General features: G+C 44.2%; 1 protein-coding gene and 1 pseudogene across 11 annotated transcripts in view; one reads left to right on the forward strand and one right to left on the reverse strand.

Annotated features, from left to right (window-relative positions):
* Plekhg1 (pleckstrin homology and RhoGEF domain containing G1) overlaps window positions 1-19,212 on the forward strand; it is a 229,705-nt gene that overhangs the window by 189,088 nt on the left and 21,405 nt on the right. For 10 of the 11 annotated variants that reach the window (XR_010057385.1, XM_063273325.1, XM_063273307.1 and 7 more), the window contains 6 exons: window positions 5,017-5,063; window positions 9,234-9,384; window positions 12,946-13,077; window positions 15,029-15,211; window positions 15,302-15,397; window positions 15,502-15,588. Coding sequence is in view for 9 of the 11 variants with exons in the window: in XM_063273325.1 (XP_063129395.1) it covers window positions 5,017-5,063; window positions 9,234-9,384; window positions 12,946-13,077; window positions 15,029-15,211; window positions 15,302-15,397; window positions 15,502-15,588 (696 nt within the window). In the remaining 2 variants the exon portion in view is untranslated. Of the gene's footprint in view, window positions 1-5,016; window positions 5,064-9,233; window positions 9,385-12,945; window positions 13,078-15,028; window positions 15,212-15,301; window positions 15,398-15,501; window positions 15,589-16,758; window positions 17,679-19,212 lie in introns of those variants that run through there. The other variant, XM_063273333.1, reaches the window with a different exon arrangement.
* Window positions 1,752-5,679, reverse strand: Brms1-ps1 (BRMS1, transcriptional repressor and anoikis regulator, pseudogene 1; annotated as a pseudogene).

Consider the following 19,212-nt stretch of genomic DNA (forward strand, 5'->3'; position numbering starts at 1 on the left):
TTGAAGTGGGAATACCCGCTTTTAATCCAGATCTTTTGAAGTGAGAAGATCCACCTTTAATCTGGGCCACATCTTCTGCTGTCAGCCTATGTAAAGGATGTAGAAGAAGAAAACTTGCTTTCCTTGCCTGCTTGCTCTCACTCTCAGGCAAGTCTATTCTTTCACTGGCATTAGAGCCTACTTTTTTGGAATTCTGGAGTACACTGAAGACCAGCTAAGACATCCAGCCTCATGGACTGAATAACTAATACATTTTTGGACCTTCTGTTGATATCCAGACAGCCACTATTGGACTAGCTGGACTGAAGCCTGTAAGCCATTCTAATAAATCACCTTTTAATAGGTAGATCGGTAGATAGATAGGTAGGATAGATGGATAGATAGATAGATAGATAGATAGATAGATAGATAGATAGATAGATAGACAGACAGACAGACAGACAGATCCATTCTATGAATTCTGTTCCTCTAGAGAACCCTGACTAACACAACCAATAAAGCCAGTTAATTGAAAACAACTGAAACGTTTTAGATAAATATGTTTCTATTTATGAATTTATAGTGGCATTAAAAATCAGAAAGGCTCATTATAGGCTATTAAGAAACCAACATGGGGTTGGGGATTTAGCTCAGTGGTAGAGCGCTTGCCTAGGAAGCGCAAGGCCCTGGGTTCGGTCCCCAGCTCCGAAAAAAAGAACCAAAAAAAAAAAAAAAAAAAAAGAAACCAACATATTATTCTGAGGATAATGAATAAAGAAGGAATAACTGAAATAGAAATATCACCATTGGTAACTCCCAATAGCAGACCTATGCAGTAATCACCAGCTTCTGTTGACATCACAAAAAAGACATCAGACTTTGCAGCTCCTGATGGGAGCATAGGACAGCCCTATGGTGCATCTTGCCAAATTATAAAACCTCAATCTGAACAAACCTCTGGTAACGCTCAGGAGTACAATGGACAGGATGTAGAAAATAGACCTGTGTCACCAAGACTCCAGAGACTACGACCATATGGGCTGAATGAATGATCTGGTTTCTCCAATAACTAAATCAAAAAGGGAGAAACAGTGAAGAGGATGAAAAGCTCAATGGAGGGCAAAGGATTTGCCTGGGACACAGACACTCCATCCCAGTGCTACAAACCAAGCAAGGAAACACAGTCAAACAGTTGATCATCTTTGCTTTGTGTGAACCTTCTTTGGGCTTCAAATCAAACAGTGAAACATGAAAGGAGTAGAAGTCAGGAAGAGAAGGGACTGTCAGTAGTTACAGGTAAACTTTATATCATGGAATTAAGTGTGATCATAGAATTGTGATGCCTATTGATTAAAATGCTTAGTGAGAGAGCGATGGCTCAGGGGTTAAGTGCACTGGCTGCTCTTCCAGCAGACTACCCCATAAACATCTGTAAATACTGTCCCAAGGCAGATCAGGCCTGCTTCTGGACCCCAGGGGCACCATGCTCACATGTAGTTCATAGACATCCTTGCTGACAAAACACCCATACACATTAAAAATAAATAAATCTTTTAAAATGCTTAGAGACATGTAGTAAAGCATTTATAAGTGGCATTGATATGTTGTCTAGAATTTGTTTCAGAGTAACGGTGGTGAGGCAAGAGGAACAGGTAGGATATAAATCTCAAGGTAATTATTGTCAGGTTGGACAGTGACTACCTGAACAGTAACCATGCCATCCTCTCTAATCTTCTATATACTTAAAATAATAACTCTATATATGCTTAAAATAATTTCCACAATTAAAAAATATATATTGACTTAGTCCTACTTGGGTTTAACAGAGAAGATTCTAAATAGATACCAGGATGAAAAATTAAAGGTAGCAACACCGGAAATATTTGTCTTAGAGATGCCTGTGAATCCTGCATGAAGCAGTTTAAGAAGTTTGGAAATGTGGATTTCCAGCTCTTGGTCAGTTTTTTTTTCTTCAAGGTCCCAGGTCAAATTTTATTCCAGTCTTTGGAATCTGAGAGGCAGACACCAGGAATGGCCCTGAGAAAGCCTAGGAAGCCAACTCCCCAGCCGCAGTTAGGATGGGCAAGACCTAACATGTCTCTGGCAGGAGTCCCTCCTGCAGCGGGGCCTGTCTCATGGCTCAGTGGCCGAGGACCAGGTTCAGTCAGGAGGGTTGCTGCTTTGACTCTGGATGAGGCCTGTCTTCTTGTGGGGGACACTGAGGAAGTTACTCTTTGGGAATGGGTGGGCTGGTCAGCGATGGAGACAACAGTCTTGCTTGGCCAGGTCAGCGTCAGGGCCGGTTATACAGATCCCAAAGAGAGCAGAGGAGTCCAGGCCAGGTAGGTAACCCCCTGCCTTTGCAGAGAAATGTTAATCCTGTGTGCGATGCCAGCTGCTCCAAGGACCCTCCGAGTACAAATGCAGGGTCAGGGTCCATCTGCTTTTCTCTTCTGAGGGGACACTGCTGCCCTGGCCTTTTTGATGGCTGTCCAGTCTTCCAGGATGCCGATCTCCTGCAGCATGTACACAATGTATGGGCCAGAAATGAGTGGTGCCTTCTTTCTCTTGCTGGGTGGCACCGAGCCCCAGGTCTTCAAACTGCCCCTGCTATGTAGGTTGTCGTCCCACCACTCAGAGCTTATGTTCAGGCTCTGTCCTCCTCCAGCCTCTGGGTCCCCTGCTGCAGCTCCCCACGCAGTGTCATACAGCAGCAGCTTCTCACTCTCTCTCGAGGTGCTGTTCGGCTCCCTGTAGTTCACATTCATACTTACTCCTGATCACATCCAGACAGGAGCCCTTGTAGATCCCTGCCACCTGAATACGAACCTTTAGGCTCTGCTGCAGCCCTCCAAGAGGCTCTGTATATTCTGGGGCTCTCTCGGCCCCCACTTCCTCCAGTTGTAATCGCAGCTCGCTCAGCCATTCTCTGAACAACTTCTTCAGCTCCAAGAACTGCTTTTCCGGGTCCAGCATCTCACTGACACACTCACTGTCCTCGTCATCCATCTCTGAGCTCTCCTCCTCTGACTCAGTCTGGCTGCCTCTCCATTCCTCCTCACTCTCATCTGCCTCCCCACTCATCTCAGCTGCTGAATCGCCTTCTGCCTCCATCTCTTCTGTTTCTTTGCCTGAAGCCTGGATGGGCATCTGGGCTCGCAGAGACTGGGGCCTCCAGCCTCACGTCCGAGACTCCTGGAGAGCTGTCGGACACAGGTTGTAAACGCCGCAGCCTTGGTCTCCTGAAGAGAGCTGCGCAGGTCCCTCTTTCTCCAGAAGGTGTCCACGCTTCCGTGTTGGCCAGTTTTTGTAAGAGCCAGTTATTCTTTGGCTTGAGTCACTCATTCTGACCGTTACCCAGTCAGAAGTTTGAAACCCTAACTGTAGATATATTTCTTCCGTTGGTGGTGTAAAGTCAGAACAAACACACACACATACATACACACACAAAACCCAGTGGGTGTCACCAACTGTTTTCTGTTTTATTCATCCCAATTGGTAGTTCAGTGGGTTCCCTGCACTTTTCCCTGAGGGTGTATGGAATGTTTTTCATCTTTGCCAATTTTATGGAACTGAGAGCAGTGCAAACAGTTCTTGTAAATGAATGAGGGTGATAGATGAACCTTCACTCTTCTTTTCTTCCTCCTCCTGCCTCTTCTTCCTCACCCACTATCCATCCTTCCTCTCCTCTTCCTTCACCTCTTTTTTCTCTTTCTTCTCTTCCCCTTCCTGCTGCACTGTCTCTCTCTCTCTCTCTCTCTCTCTCTCTCTCTCTCTCTCTCTCTCTCTCTCTCCTTCTCTCTCTCCCTCTTTCTCTCTTTTCAGAAGTCTTGCTTTGTAGTCAAAGCTGACCTCCAGTTCACAGGCTTCCCGGCCCAGACTTGCATCGTCGTGATTGATTTGACAGTTTATTTCTTCCCTCCCCCAGTCCTAAGAAGGAAAAAAGGCAGTTTCCTGTCTCTTTGTAAAATTTGTGTCATCCCTCTTCTGTGAGCACACCTCAGTGCACTCTCTTTTGATCCCAGTTCGTAGCACCTGTCTGATGTCCTCCTTAATGGGTGAAATAAGACAAGAAGCAATGCTTGTTTTGTGGTTGCAAGGAGTTTTGACCCTACATTTTTAAAGAATTGTCTGAATCAGCCAGTATTAACATGTCATTTTCTGTAATATGAATTCACAGCTGAAAGACTCAGATAGCTTCAGAAGTGAGGATTTGGAGGAGGGTGATAGGTCCATTTGCTGGTCAAACCATTATTGCTCTTGAGACATGGCTGCTGTACTGCCTGCATGCAGGTGAAAAGACTTAGCCTGTATTCTCAGGTGATGTTCAGTAGAAGAGATAGGTCAATAAATATTGTCTGTCAGGCCCTGACATATTGTAGCCATAGATGTTATGACCCCTGTCCTGATCACTATGAACCAGACAGATAAACAGACAGCATCAGTATCATTTGGTCAGTGCTCCCAGACAGGTAGATGCAGGATATGGTGGATGCTCACAATTAGAAACGGTGGCTTAACTCACGAGCTCAAGGAAGGCTGCTTAGAAGAAATACAGCCTAGATTCTTCTTCAAGGCAGACCCAGTGAGTATGCTGCAAGAACAAGAAGGATGACTATGGTCAGGGAGAGCTACATTTGCAGGACTTAAGAGTATACAGCAGCCTCCTGATCTCCCATACATACTCCAACATATTCTTACTGTGTGATGTTTAACTATAACCTTCTTCCGTTTTCCTGATGCATATACATTCAAGATGATTGTAAACACCTGGGGGCAGAAACTTTATTTTCATCCTCTTCCTAGCTGTCTTCAGATTCACTGGGACCCAGCAAGTGTTTATTGGACTTAAGTGATTTCAAGTTATGTGGATTCTGGTAAAGAACAGTGGGCACAGATCTGGCCACACAGGCTCAGGGGGTAGACCAATGCATCTGGAACAATAAAAGCCTGGTTGCGATCTATTTCTTAACTTTTCTTTGAATGAATGTTGTCTGTGCTTTGGGGCTCACGGAAGTCTCTTTTGTTTCTTTGTAGAGTGAAGAGTTCCACATTTATACCCAGTATTGCACCAACTACCCAAGGTATGGTTTAATGGCTTTTTGTTTTTGTTTTGAATCCTTACATGCAGTTTTGAGCTCTGTACTGTTGACTTTAAAAGAGCAAAAATTCCGAGGACTCATATATTGGTTGATGCCTTTGGACTGGCAGGCTCTGAAGCTGAGAGAGAGAGATTCATGAAAGGCCCTGAAGAAGACCGGAACATCACTGCATATGTCTGGGGGATGGATAGATCCACATTGTAACGTCGGGCTATCTACTTCCCAGTTAGCCCACTTGAATGCCTGCCACATTTGAAAATGAGTTTGTGTGGCTCAGCTGGGAAGAAAATATGTTCTGGTTTTGCTTGGTGAGCTTGATGAGCTCTCTAAGTTTTATAAAGTTCAGAAATGACAGATCGTGAGGAGCCAGCATGAGGAAGGGGGTCTCCTGTCTCTCTGGGCTGTGGGCTCAGTTTTGCTTGCATCAAAGGTTCAAGGGCAGCCTGAATGTGTACTAAGCACTGAGTGAGAGGCAGAAGACAACTGTCCACAATGCTGGGCATTCCTGTTTCTCTTCACAAGACATTTATTGGGCATTCGACTCTTGAATAGTGTTGAAATCTATAAAAGACAAACACTGAATTAAACATCCATAGTAGCAGAGAGATTCTCAGGGATTAAAGGAACACAGGATGCCCACGCCAGTGCCAGGAACCCAATGGAGTTCCATCAAATGCAGTTCATTACCATCTGCCTAGTTGGAGTTTCCATTGCTGTGAACAGACAGCATGACCAAGCCAACTCTTATAAGGACAACATTTAATTTGGGCTGGCTTATAGGTTCAGAGGTTCAATTCATTATCATCAAGGTGAGAGCATGGCAGCCCCTAGGTAGACATCGTGCAGGAGGAGCTGAGAGTTGTAAATCTTGATCTGAAGGTAGCCAGGAGAAGATTGTTTTCCAGGCAGCCAGGAGAGTCTCAAAGCCCATCCCAATAGTGACACACTTCCTCCAACAAGGCCACACCTCCTAATAGTGCCACTCCCTGGACCAAACCTATTCAAACCACCACACCACCCCTCCCTTCTTCCCATCTTGTGAATGACCTTGCTGAAGGACCCATGACAAACTGACTCCACAAGGGTCCTACAGCTGATGAATGGCTCACTGAGGATATCAACCATGTTTCTCCAGCCCCAGGCCACCTGCCACCCTATTTTTATAATGTTTTGGAGCTTTGCGTGAATCTATGATCAGCAGGCTCTTACAACCCAGCCAGAAAGAGGACTGGGGAGGGGTGACTTGCATCATCAATGTTAGCAGAGGTGGAATACAGTATCAGGTAAAATCCTTGCAGCTGCCGAGGGAAGGAAGGATAAACACTCCCAACCTCCAACACAGGAGTAGTGCTGAAAGACTAGTATGTGGTAAGAAGCCTGAAGTTCAGAATTACTTAACAATAACTTCTCATTGTAGCATTTTCCTATAAACAACAGTCAGGATGTGACGCCGTGGTTATCCATTTGATAGACAGTCATGCCTTTCCCAGGTTTCTCCTAACAACAAAACAACAACAAACAACAACAACAACAACAACGCACATGCTTATTCAGGCATTTGTCACAATCCTCCTCTATAAACACACCCCTAGTTTGTAGGGTTACATTTAAGCATGTTCTCTTCTGATGCAGTGTGAACTATAGGATACCCCAACTAAATCTCATGGTCCTTAATCCAAAACACCACACAGCAGGGGAACTGTAGGTAAAGTCAACTCACACCTCTCCGTAAAAATAATTCCCAAGCGAAAGGGAAGGTGTTCAAACTGACAGATCCGCAAGGTTCTGGGTCTGGTGATCAGAGAGGCTGGCTTGGGAGGGTCTGTCTGTGTGCATTTCACTATGAATATACATCCAAAGGCATAACCTCATTGTAGAGACTTGTTTCCAGTCACAAATTCAGGTTTTTCTGACTTACTGATCAAGCTTTGCCATCGTGGGCTGTTTTGGGATCCAGCAGAAGTGAACTCCTAAGTGGAAGGAGGATTGTAAGAGCTCGTCATTCCTGCAGCACTGTCCCGTACTTAGTGCAGGATCCAAGCAGCCCGTACGCTTTGGAGGAACAGAACACAACTAAATACATCCGTGAGGTCGATTAATAGGGGAGATTAGATACCTGATTGGAATTAATATGGCACGGACTTGGGGCCATGCAGTGGAAGCTCAACACAAAATAATGAGAAATGACCCTCGTGGGAACAGCTGAGGACAGTTTCCCGGAAAGTGTGTCTTGATTTTGAGTCCGACTTTAAGGAAGCCCCTGTTAAGAGAAGGATGCTCTCAATGAAGAAGGCGTGCCTGTAAGTGTCCAGTGTGTGACTTGAGTGTCCTCGTGTCCCCAGGCAGTTTGCTCTGACACCGACTCCATCCGCCCTGTTTTAGCAAGCCAAGAGTACTAAGATTCTTCTCTCCCCTTGAGGAGCAGTCCGGTGGTTGTAAACCTGGCCGGCCGCCTTGGCAAGTGACTTCTTTCTTCCTTCAGGTCACACCCAAGTGATTTCACTGTGAAGAAGCACAGGTCCCTCCCTCCTTCCCCCAGGGACTGGCACAAAGGAGGTCAAGCCATTGTCTTCAGATTCCTGCCCGATTTCAAAGATTTCTAGGAACCTAGAATGCCTTGTGCCCCGATCTGTAGTAGATTCCAATCTTGAGCAAGAACTTGGGCTGTCAGTCAGCCACCAGGCTGCTCAGCAGCTGCACCTGATGACAAGAGACTTCAGAGAAATGCCTCAGTCACACGATGAAGAGTTTCAAATCAGGACTCAAGGGAGAAATAAATCCGACTGAACGGATATTGTCTAAAGCAGAGGCACGGCTGGATTCTAACAGCTTAATTACAAGACTTCTTTCACTTCACATCATTCTAAGGAGTCTTAGTTTGTTGTTTGGCTCCGTCTGATTGTCTCAATTAATTTTGAAAATATAGCAAAGACACAGAAAGAAAAGAATAAAATGATTCCTGCCTGTGTCCAAGTTACACAGCATCAGAATTTTAATCTGCACGAGTATGTGATAACCAATCCTATTAGCTAGCTTGACGTGGAAGGGACATGCATTGTTCTGATTGTAGCTTTAAGATGCATAACTAACCTGGACCCTTGGGGGTACCCAGAGACTGAATCACCAACCAGAGAGTGAGCATGCGCTGGACCTAGGCCCCACGCACATGTGTAACAGAGGAGCAGTTTGTTCTTCAACTGGAACAGGATGGTTCCCCGAATTTGTTGCCTTCCTGCCTGCCTGGAGACCCTACTTCCCTAACTGGGCCACCTTGTCTGGCCTCAGTGGGAGAGGACTCACCTAGTCCTGAAGTGACTTGACATGTGTGTGTTTGGGATGGGGAGTGACTAAGGGGAAGCTCCCCCTTCTCAGAGGAGAAAAGGGGGGTTGGAGGGGAGGATTTGTGTGAGGGGGTACTGGAAGGTGAGGGAAGCTAATATTGGGATATAAAGTAAATAAATTAATTAAGTAATAATCAAAGATGTGTCAAGGTTGTGTATTACTTTGGGGGCTGCAGAAGGGACTCTAGCACCCTTTTCAAATGTTCTGCAGTGAGACTATCAAAAACAGAGAGAGAGGAACTATTCAGAGTTTCTCTGCGAGAAGTCACCCCTGGGAAAGTCGTTCAATGGGTCATACACTTCACAAACCATCGGGGTTGGGAGTATGACAAATGCCATAGTGCAAGGCCAAGTCTGTGATAAAAAGAAACTGTTTTGTCTCAATTCAGGGATGCTGTGCCTTATTACCTGACTTGTAGAAACTGAATCCAGATGTGCAGGATGAGCACTGTACAAAGACATCTGGATGGGGCATGTGTAGGGGCTAAGATTCAATGCTGTGTCTCTTGCCAACCTCCTGATGTAGGGCTGTGTGCCCTTGAAGCCAGAGCCCATGGTTCTAAATCTCTGAACTCAATTTCTTCTTCTAATTCAGCCCATCCAAAAGACAACATTTTAAAACTTGTCCCAAGGCATCCTAGCCAGGAGCTAGCTCTGTTTCAGTCAGGGAGCTAGCATCTAAATAAAAGGCACATTCGTTTTCCCTATCCCACCCATTTTAGGACGTTTCTACTGAGACTGACATTTAAACCTCAAACACCCATGTAAAACACAGCATCACCATGATGAAAACCATGCACTTCTCTTGAAGGTCTGTGGCTGTGCTAACTGAATGCATGAGGAACAAGATGCTTGCCAAGTTCTTCCGGGAGCGCCAGGAAACTCTGAAACATTCACTGCCCCTAGGGTCCTATCTCCTGAAACCAGTTCAAAGGATTCTCAAATATCATCTCCTTCTACATGTAAGTCTCAGCCTCTGCTAGGACATTTGTCAAGGGATGGGGTTTGGGGTGTGTATATTAAATTGGGCTTGGGGAGGGGGGCTTTACAACTAACTGGTTTTCTATTAGGAATCACAGACATGTGTATGCTGGGTCTTACAGCCCCACTGATGACAGGCACATGAAAGGTTACTTTAAACTTGGACAGTGACAGAGCTAAGGGATGGGTTGTGCTGGACAGGGTCAGTTTTCAGGCAGGGAGCTAGCATCTAAATAAAGAGATGGCTCAGACGTTGAGAGAACTGATTGCTCTATCAGAGGTCCTGAGTTCGGTTCCCAGCAACCACATAGTGGCTGTCAACCATCTAAAATGGGATCTGGTGCTCTCTTCTGGTACACAGGCATATATGCAGGCAATACATAATAAATAAATGTTTTTAAAATGTCTTTAAAAAACCGAAGGAGATTTTTGAACTAAGATGCACCTAGATGTCAGATTCTCCTTTCTCGTCCTCTAATGAAGTTCGTAAACATGGGGAAAGTTTTATTGAAGATAATTTGTGATTTGCTTAGCTTTGCAGTGGGGAAACATGGAACATGGGGCTTGAGATACTGAGCACTGTGGCAAGTCTGTCTGCCTGTCTGTCTGCCTCTAGATCCTATAGGCTCACTGTGGCTCATAGCCATTTAAAACAAACAAAGCAAGATAGTGTTATTTTGTATACCAGATTAGAACTCTTACCCTAAAGGGATTTTGGAGGTAGAGGCAGAAGGATTGAGACTTAGGTATCCCCTAGACACAGTGTTTGAGACTTTCCTATACTACAAAAGACTCTACTTCAGCCAACCAACCAATCAGTAAGCAAATAAATAAAAATTTTAAATAAAAGAATTTTAACCCAGAGCCCCATTTTATCAGCATTCGTGGTATCTCTCCCACACAGGCACTAATCAGGCACAACCCTATCTCGCTTCCAAGATCAGATAAGATCAGGCATGTTCAGGGCAGTGTGACCATTGACTGACTGTGTTGTCTCTTTTGAAATGATTCTAGGTTTCTAACTGGGGCTATCATTTCTGGTTTGCTGAGTTCACATGTGTAAAATTTTACCAAAAATTTATCTACTTGCTTAAGAATTGGAAGAATTCTTGGAAGAATTTTCTGTTGTCTTATGAGACCACACTGGAAATCATTCCTTAACTTTTAAGTTAATTCCAAGGACCTTCTAGATTTAGTGGGATTAGTTTGCTAAATCAGTGTCCAGACAGTTGTTAAAAAGGGAAATCATCCCCAGAATACATCTCTTCTAAATTGTGTTAATGTGACATATAAGATATTGTCTTCTAGACAATATTTCCATCAAGAAAATAATCTAAGATCTCAGCTTCTGCAAGTAATCAAGGTCTTTACAAACACTTAGTTGATATTTATAGCTTGTATATACATAATTTGATTGTTATAGATGCCTATGGATAAAAGGAAAGGGGAAGAATGGAAGCTGAACCAATACCAAATTAACTTCTTGTTTCCTTTGAAGTATTTTTGCTTTTACACATAGCTTAGAGTATCCCTCCATGACGCACATCAATTCAGGGTTGAACCACAGGTACGAATTCCCCACAGGACTATTCCCACAACTTCTCTGCCTGTTTATCACTTGACAAAATTGACTCTTAAAGTAAAAGAGGAGATTAATTCGGACCTTAATTTTATAGTACATTTTCCTAAGACTTTTTAATAGGCGGGCCTGAGAGTTGAGAAAGAAAATGTAGATTCTACCTACAGCCAAGCTAGATGAAAAAACTTGAATATTCAATTTTTAACAGTGTTACTGTAAAGTAGGAGGATTAGTCCTTAGGATTATCCCAAAAGCTCCAGTGTCTGCTCTTTAGATAGGCATGACAGATGTCATAAAGCATTTAATGACCAACCTCTTACTTCTACAGATAGTGTATCCTGTAGTGTCTACAGTGGATTGAGTCCAGGTCCCTCCAAATACCGAACTCGGTAGATGCTCAAATCCCTTTACAAAATAACATAGAATGCCATAATGAAACCTATTCCTGTAGGTAGTACGTTCTTCAAAATAATAAAATCAGAGAATTATTTGCAAATAATTCACCTACTTTCCCCCATACATCAGGCTCTAAATAACCTCTAGGTTGCTGATATTATCTAATATAATGTAAAGTGTTCAGCTATTAAATTCATTGGGGAATATGATCTGCAGTGAGCATCTATAGGTGGGTTTTTTGTTTGTTTTTGTTTTGTTTTGACATTGCTCCCAAACAGTATGATATCTATCAATATCCTCAGGTAGATAAAGCTATTCTCAGTCTACCACTGCTAGACCCATGGATGTGGAACCCATGGCCATGGGAGCTCCCTGTATTTATGTAAGATTACTCTTTTTAAGAAGGTGTTGCTTCGAACTAGTAAGCATTTATTGAGGCTAGAGGTGTAGCTTAGTGGTAGAATACTTTTCTGGCCCAAAATTTGGTCTCTAGTACCAAAAATAGGAAAAAGAATTTTCTGACAGCATTGATCTGTTAGGCACAGTGGAGAAGATAAGAAAGAAAGCAAAAGACTGGTGGTAACTCTGTTTGGAATCTTCCGGAGTCTGAGGGCTTAGCAGCAATAAATAATTATAACATAGGTTGTATCCTTTCTTCCTCCTTGGATTGTGAAACTCCATGGTAAGATGTATGGCAGTGCAAACTGCCCTGAAAGGTTCATTTCTTAAACCATGAACTCTTTCTGAATGACTGTTAGAAAAGCCCCCTCTATTTTTCTCCCTCTCTCCACCCCTCTTTCCATTCTTCCCTCTCTGGCTGAATGCTGAGGATCAAATACAGGGTCTATACACACTGAACACACATTCTACCACTGAGCTTTGAACAGAATGTCCCTATGTAATTTTAAGGAATGTTTTTATATCTGCGTGGGGTTTGGTTGTTTGGTTAGTTAATTGGTTGTTGGTTGGTTATTTGGTTGGTTGGTTGGTTGGTTCCTTGATTGGTTGGTTGGTTGGTTGGTTGGTTGGTTGGTTGGTTGGTTGGTTGGTGGGTTGGTGGGTTGGTTGATTGGTGGGTTGGTTGGTTCCTTGGTTGGTTGGTTGGTTGGTTTTTTTTGAGACAGGGTTTCTTTTTGTACCTCTGGCTATCCTGGAACTTGCTCTGTAGACCATGCTAGCCTTATGTTCAGATCTGCCTGCCTCTGGCTCCCAAGTGCTGGGATTAAAGGCCTGTACCCCTACCACTGGCTAGCTAAGCAATGTATTTTTAAAAGATTTTCATCTTTGAGCATGAGAACTATATTATTTAATACTCTCTTATGCTGGCCAACACTACAACTGCTATATCTCCATGTGGCTTATTGTAGGCTTTGTACACTTTATACTGGGACTGTAAGAAACTTTCATCATTCCTGCCCATTTTGTGATTTTTTTGAATGATGGCGATAGATAAATAAATGGTGTATGTGTGTTTATGTATGTATGAAACCAAACATAGAGAATCCCTTTTGCCTCACTGAGTACATGAAAAAAATTTTATAACAGGTTATTTTTTATGTTTTGAAAGGAAATAGAGAATCACCTTGATAAGGATACAGAAGGCTATGATGTTGTGCTGGATGCTATAGACACAATGCAGCGAGTGGCCTGGCACATCAACGACATGAAACGGAAGCATGAGCATGCTGTCCGCTTGCAGGTGAGCACAAAGACAGCATCAGTACCAGGCAGGTGCTCTGACACATTGCTGTTTTCCAATGTGTCAGATGATATATACTTTTCATATACTCAAGGCTACATAAATAATATTCTTCATTTATGATCCTCAACATAGTTCTCCCTGAAGATGGGTCGAATGTGGATAGTGTTAACTGTCTGTTAGAGTAGCTACATAGGACCATTACTTTTAAACTAATAGCTTCTTATAGCTCCTTTGATGAGTGATTAAATATGAGTCTCCTGGGGGCTTTATATCATTATGAATCAATAATTCTTGCTGAAACCAATTTTCTCTAAACTATTTAAGGACTTCTAAAGCCCCTATTCTCTCTTACTAGTTTATACAAAATGGCAGCATACAGTGTAAGAGTAGTCTTAGGCCAGGCGACTTAATTGGGAGGCTGGAGTAGCTCCTTTGTATTTCACTTGAGACATGAGTGCCAAGCACATTGTTTTAGTCTCCTCAACTCTAAAATGTTAACAGTACAGTGACAGGTTTGCTAAGGTCCATCCAGTACCAATATGAACCCTAAATTCTCAGGAACCTTTTCCCCCCTCAGGAACTTTTGATTATGTCCCTGCCTCCTCAAAAAGAAAAAAAAAAAGAACCACTTAAATACATGGGATTGGAGAGGGGGCTCAGTGATTAGGAACACTTGCTGCTCTTGCAGCGGGGAATCGGGTGCATTTCCTAGCATCCACACAGATGGAGGCTTACAATTGTTCATAATTCCAGTTCCAGGAGCTCTGACACCATCTGAGGGCTCCATGAGCACAGGCTCACACATGATGTATGTATGGACGCAGAGGTAGTCAGGACACTCATACTGAGAGTAAAAATAAATCTTAAAACAAAGAAAAAAGAAAGCACATAGCCAGGCAGCTCATTCCAAACTTGTTTGTGACCCTACAAGTAAGACAGAAAGGTGCAGCGAGAATCCACCCAGTGCTCCAGTCAGGAAAGGACGCACCTTTCTCTTTGCAAGTCAGAAGAAAGTCGAGTCACCCTGTAAACAACCAGAGTCTGGTGTGATATGGAGCCTGTCTTGTGGGGCCTCAAAAGATCACAGCATTCTATTTCCAGGAGTTTCTGTTGTTGTTGTTGTTCTTGTTGGTTGTTGTTGTTGTTGTTGTCTTCTAAGCATTAGCAAAAGTTTAATTGTTCAAGGTTTTTTTGTAACAAATATATTATCAGACATCTTTTATATCATCAAAACCAACCAAATGGCTAATTTTTCATGCTGTCTCAAGCTGTGTGACATTCTGAAGATCCTACTAAATCCTGTCTCAAACTTTACTCCATATACACCATTTCTATTTGTAGCCAACAAAGGTAATTTTGTTGGTTTGATTTTGTCCGGTAGTAAGACGAACCCAGGGGATTGCACAAAGTACACACTCTACCACTGAGCTACACACCCAGCTTCCCAAATGAAGACTTCTGCCATTTTGTGGCTTTTCTCAGGTGGTGCTTGTGAATATCTTCAGTTTTCAAAGCAATGAAGTCAGCTTTCTTAAAATTTGATGTGCAACAAATCCTAAAGAGATGTCATATCCCTAATTCATATTTTCTAAGTTCCATACTAAAACAGTGGCAAAGACATGCCACATCCTTTCTTGATAAACAAGAGAGGAGTCTATCTTAGATGACGCCATACTGCTGACTACCCCATGAAGCTTTAGAAAGGTCTAACTGCTGCTGCCACCGCCGGCTATGACACTGGACCATTCAGGAGTGACAGCAGCTGGCAGTTCAGCAACTAAAAATTCAGTCCATTTTGGATAACTCTCAACTAATGGCCTTGCCCCATAAACACAGATATGTCAGTCACTGTCCTTGAGATCCAACAGCAGGCCACTGAGTGTATGATATCTTGCAGTTTGCCTGGTGCTCAGCTCTGAGAAATTTCACCTTTTTTTTCTTTTTTCAGGAGATCCAGAGCTTGTTAACTAACTGGAAGGGGCCAGACCTTACCAGCTATGGGGAGCTGGTTCTTGAGGGAACCTTCCGCATCCAGAGGGCCAAAAATGAGAGGACGCTCTTTCTCCTGGACAAGCTGCTGCTCATCACAAAGAAGAGAGAGGACACATTTACATACAAAGCTCACATCCTGGTGGGTCCTCGTGGGGGGCTGGCATGGCCAAGCCTGGGGGTGGCTGTTTCTGTCCCGTGTGTGCCTCACGCACTGTGCTCTCTGCTGCAGTGTGGCAACCTCATGCTTGTGGAGGTCATACCAAAAGAGCCTCTCAGCTTCAGTGTCTTCCACTACAAGAGCCCCAAGCTTCAGCACACCGTTCAGGTAACAGGCGGACCACTCCTGGGTCCCCAAGCGGGAGAGGTGTCCAGACCCAGCCACCATCTCTAGGTTGCTTCAGGTCTCACTGTTTAAATCTCCCCCTGTAGGCCAAATCCCAGCAAGAAAAACGCCTCTGGATTCTGCACCTGAAGAGGCTGATTCTGGAGAACCACGCAGCAAAAATCCCAGCTAAGGTGAGAGAGAAAAGTCAGCCAGTACACCAAATGTAGAGAGGGCCCAGACCCGAGCTGAGTCTGACAAGAAATACGGCCTAGCTTCACAATGGAGCCTGAAATCCCACCACTCAGGAGGCCGAGTCACGAGGATGGCCAATTAAAACCCTGTCTGCAATAGGCATTTCAGAGGTTACATTGTCGTCGAATTGACAATAGGGAGTCAATGGCACCCACTAAATACTAAAAATTAAATAAAACACACACACACACACACTCACACACAGGTGTGTGTGAGTGTGTGTGCGAGAGAGAGAGAGAGAGAGAGAGAGAGAGAGAGAGAGAGAGAGAACTGAAAGACCATAAGGAAGCTTATAGAGAATAGAAACTACTGGGAACCCCCACCCCCCACTTCCCCAGGAGCCCTCAGTCTCGGTGGTTGTGCTGGGTCCTATGGGAACAGGGCGGGTGGGGAACAAGCCCAGTTTGGTGGGGAAAGGAATTTACCAGCAGAGAGCCAGCTGCCCGCCTAACCCAGATCTGTTTGCTGGTGGCAGGGAAACAATAGTGTTGAAAGCCAGGTGGCCCGGGGACAGAAGGACAAAGCGTTCAGCTCTAGACAGTGAGGGCAGGAAGGAAAATACCTCCAGCTTTCTTGAAGTATGAGGAATGTCCTTATGAAGTTGGGGGTGGGTGGGGGTGGGGAGCGGAACCAGGCTGAGATAACAAAGTCACAAAAACAGAAGTGACACCCTGTTCACCAAACACAGCTGGTGTTGGGACAGGAGGGCCAGGAAGTAGGGCAGGAGTGAGGCTGGGGAAGTGGGAGGTGCCTGAGTAACCTATGAAGCAGAACACGAGGCGCATATGCAAGACGGGTCACCCAGGCAACGGGAACAGACGTCACCCTCTGACACCGTGCTTGAGTTGTGGAAGAGCTCTGGGTTGGGAGTTAGCCAGACAGTTAGGTGGGAGCAGAGAAGCATCTGGCAGAGTGAATAAAGGTGGAAATTCAGGTTCTAGCAGCCCAGGATTAGGAGGAGTGGCAGTGATTGAGGCCCTACAGTTTGGCAACACAGCCCACAAGAATGTATAAAGGAAACAAGGTTTCTCTTCTGTGAGGAGAAGGGGGAGGGGGAAGGAGCAGTGATGGCGGGAAGGGAGGGAGAGGAAGAGGAAGGGGAGGGGGCTTTGATTGAGATGTCAAGTGGATTTTTAAAAAATTATTGGGAGAAAAAGACAAGGAGTCTTGGGAATTCCAGCAAGTCACCTGCTGGGGGAGGGGCACTTGGAACCAGAGAGACCGGTAGAGACCGGTAGGATTACAGTAAAGAGCAGGAGAGGACAATGATGAGGAAGGAGGGGACAAACAGATGCAGGGTGTGGGTTTGACAGCCAGGATATTTGCAGTGGGTTGAAAGAAATTAGAGAACAGGCTGATGCGGACCCCACCTCCCAACCCCACAAAGTTCAAAATGGTGCAGTTTAGAGAACAACTCATCAAAGCAAGTCTCTCTATCTGGGTGAAAGACACAGTGTAGGTTTCTGAGCTGTCTGGGGAGACTAGAAGGCAAGAGGATGTGGAAGGGCGGTTTGTCGGGGGAGGTGGAAGAAATAGGACCCATAAACATAGGGATAGTAGAGGCCAGACTTGCAAGGAGTCTGGAGGGCAACGCTGAGGGGAATTAAGAAATCATGAAGGGTCAGAGACACTGCTGTGACTGATGACACAGGAATAGGGTTGTCCTTGAAAGTGGAGAGGGTCAGATTCCATGCAAAGGAAGTCTGTCACCGGAGGTGACTCAGGTCCCTTCTGGAAGATGACAAAGACCTGCCTGGGGCTGCTACATGAATCAGTCTGGCGTCATAACAAACCACTTAGCAGTATGGGAACTGCCCTAAGGGAGTATGGCATCCAGGATTCCTCTGTGGGGAGGGGGCAGGTGGAGCTGGGGAACAGAGAACTGTGCACTCTCATGAGCCTAGACCTGCAGTGACTATGAGCAGGGAAAAGAGACTTCTGGTCTGTGATCAGCCGGTTCTGCGGGAAATATGGAATCTGTAGTTGAAGACAGTTCCTGGTACCCTATCTGGGAAGAAGGGCAATTCTGGTGCGTTCATGTTCTGGGATGGCCTTATTACCAGGCTGCTGCTGTGAAGTAGAAGAAACAGTTATTAGAGATAAAGTAGCAACAGACTAAAATGGAGGGGTGAGTGGCCATCCATGAGGATGGTGGCATGTCTATGATGAGATCAGGAGGAGGGAAGTAGGACAGGAAGTGACATCAAGGTCATAAGAGTGGTACCGAATGGGAAAAATCGGAAGGAATTCTGGGAAAGGAGAGTTTTGCCTTTGGTTGGTTGGTTGGTTGGTTGTTGGTTGGTTGTTGGTTGAGACAGGGTCTCACTATATAACGCAGGCAAGCCTTGAACTTGGAACCCCCCTGCTTTGCCTGTTGAGTGCTGGGATCACATGTGTACCCTGTATGCCCAGCTTACTTATCTTCTACATAGTTTGAAAAGATTTCCAGGCTGGTCTCTAGAGTCTGTGCCAGTCGTGGTTTTATGTTCAGGAAATGATTGTGCAGAGAGGTGTGTGCTTGGACTCAGGTGTGAATTTCACTTTATCAACTGTTGTGGCATAGAAGGGAGCTCATGCAGAAGAGTGGTCATCTTCTTTTATGGTTACTCAGAGGCAATACCCTTCTGCAGGATGGCACTGTGTCTTTGATATGCCCCACCCACTTTTCACAAGAATCCTGGGAAAATCAAATTGCTTAATTAGATTCTGAAAGACAATTATAGTCAATTATCAAACGAGACAGATCACTTGCCTACCTGCCCTCTTCCTTCCATTCTATGTATTCCTGGTGGGTTTCCCTTAGTGCTTAAAACAATTAATACAGCCACAATAAAATTATTCTTTATTAGTTATTAGTCCATTTTATTCTAGTTATTAATCCATTTAGAATCTAAAATGGATTTTAATTTACAACATATTTAACACATACACATTGCGAAAAGTATACTGCATTCTTATTTCACACTCAGTAAAATATCTCAGAGGTGGATTATGTTCTTCCTCTGATAGAAATAAAACAGGGTTCAGAAAGAGGAAGTAAATTGTCCACGTTTTACAATTAGTGTGTCTGGCGTAACAGATTCAGACCCAATCATTTGACTTCAAGGAGCCTCTAAATATATTTCTCCCACTAGAAATTAAAACAGACTTAATATACTTTATCCACTATAATGTTAAAAGTAATTCTTTGCTCTATTTAAGTACAGTTATTAAATGAAGGTTGTTTTTTTAAGATCTTTCATCAAGACTACTCAATTGTTTTCTTAAGGTTTTCCAAATGTATTTATTTCTGTGAAATCAAACAAGTGTGTAATAGGACACTTTAAACAACCAGACCTGTATACCCCATCCTGTGATGTCAATACAATCTCCCATGAGTCACTGAGTTCTGCCAACCGCTAGCCAGACCTCTAGCTCCCTAGTGGGCCTTGGCTGACACCCAGTGGACAACCTGAAAAGAGTTCTTTTCTGAAGTAATTTACAAGACTTGAGGGGATTAAGCCTTCTTATGGAATAGCTTTGTTAAAGGAATTTCTTGGAACTTGTCACATGCCCCATTTATA

Source organism: Rattus norvegicus, chromosome 1 (assembly GCF_036323735.1).
Source record: "Rattus norvegicus strain BN/NHsdMcwi chromosome 1, GRCr8, whole genome shotgun sequence".
NCBI lineage: Eukaryota > Metazoa > Chordata > Mammalia > Rodentia > Muridae > Rattus > Rattus norvegicus.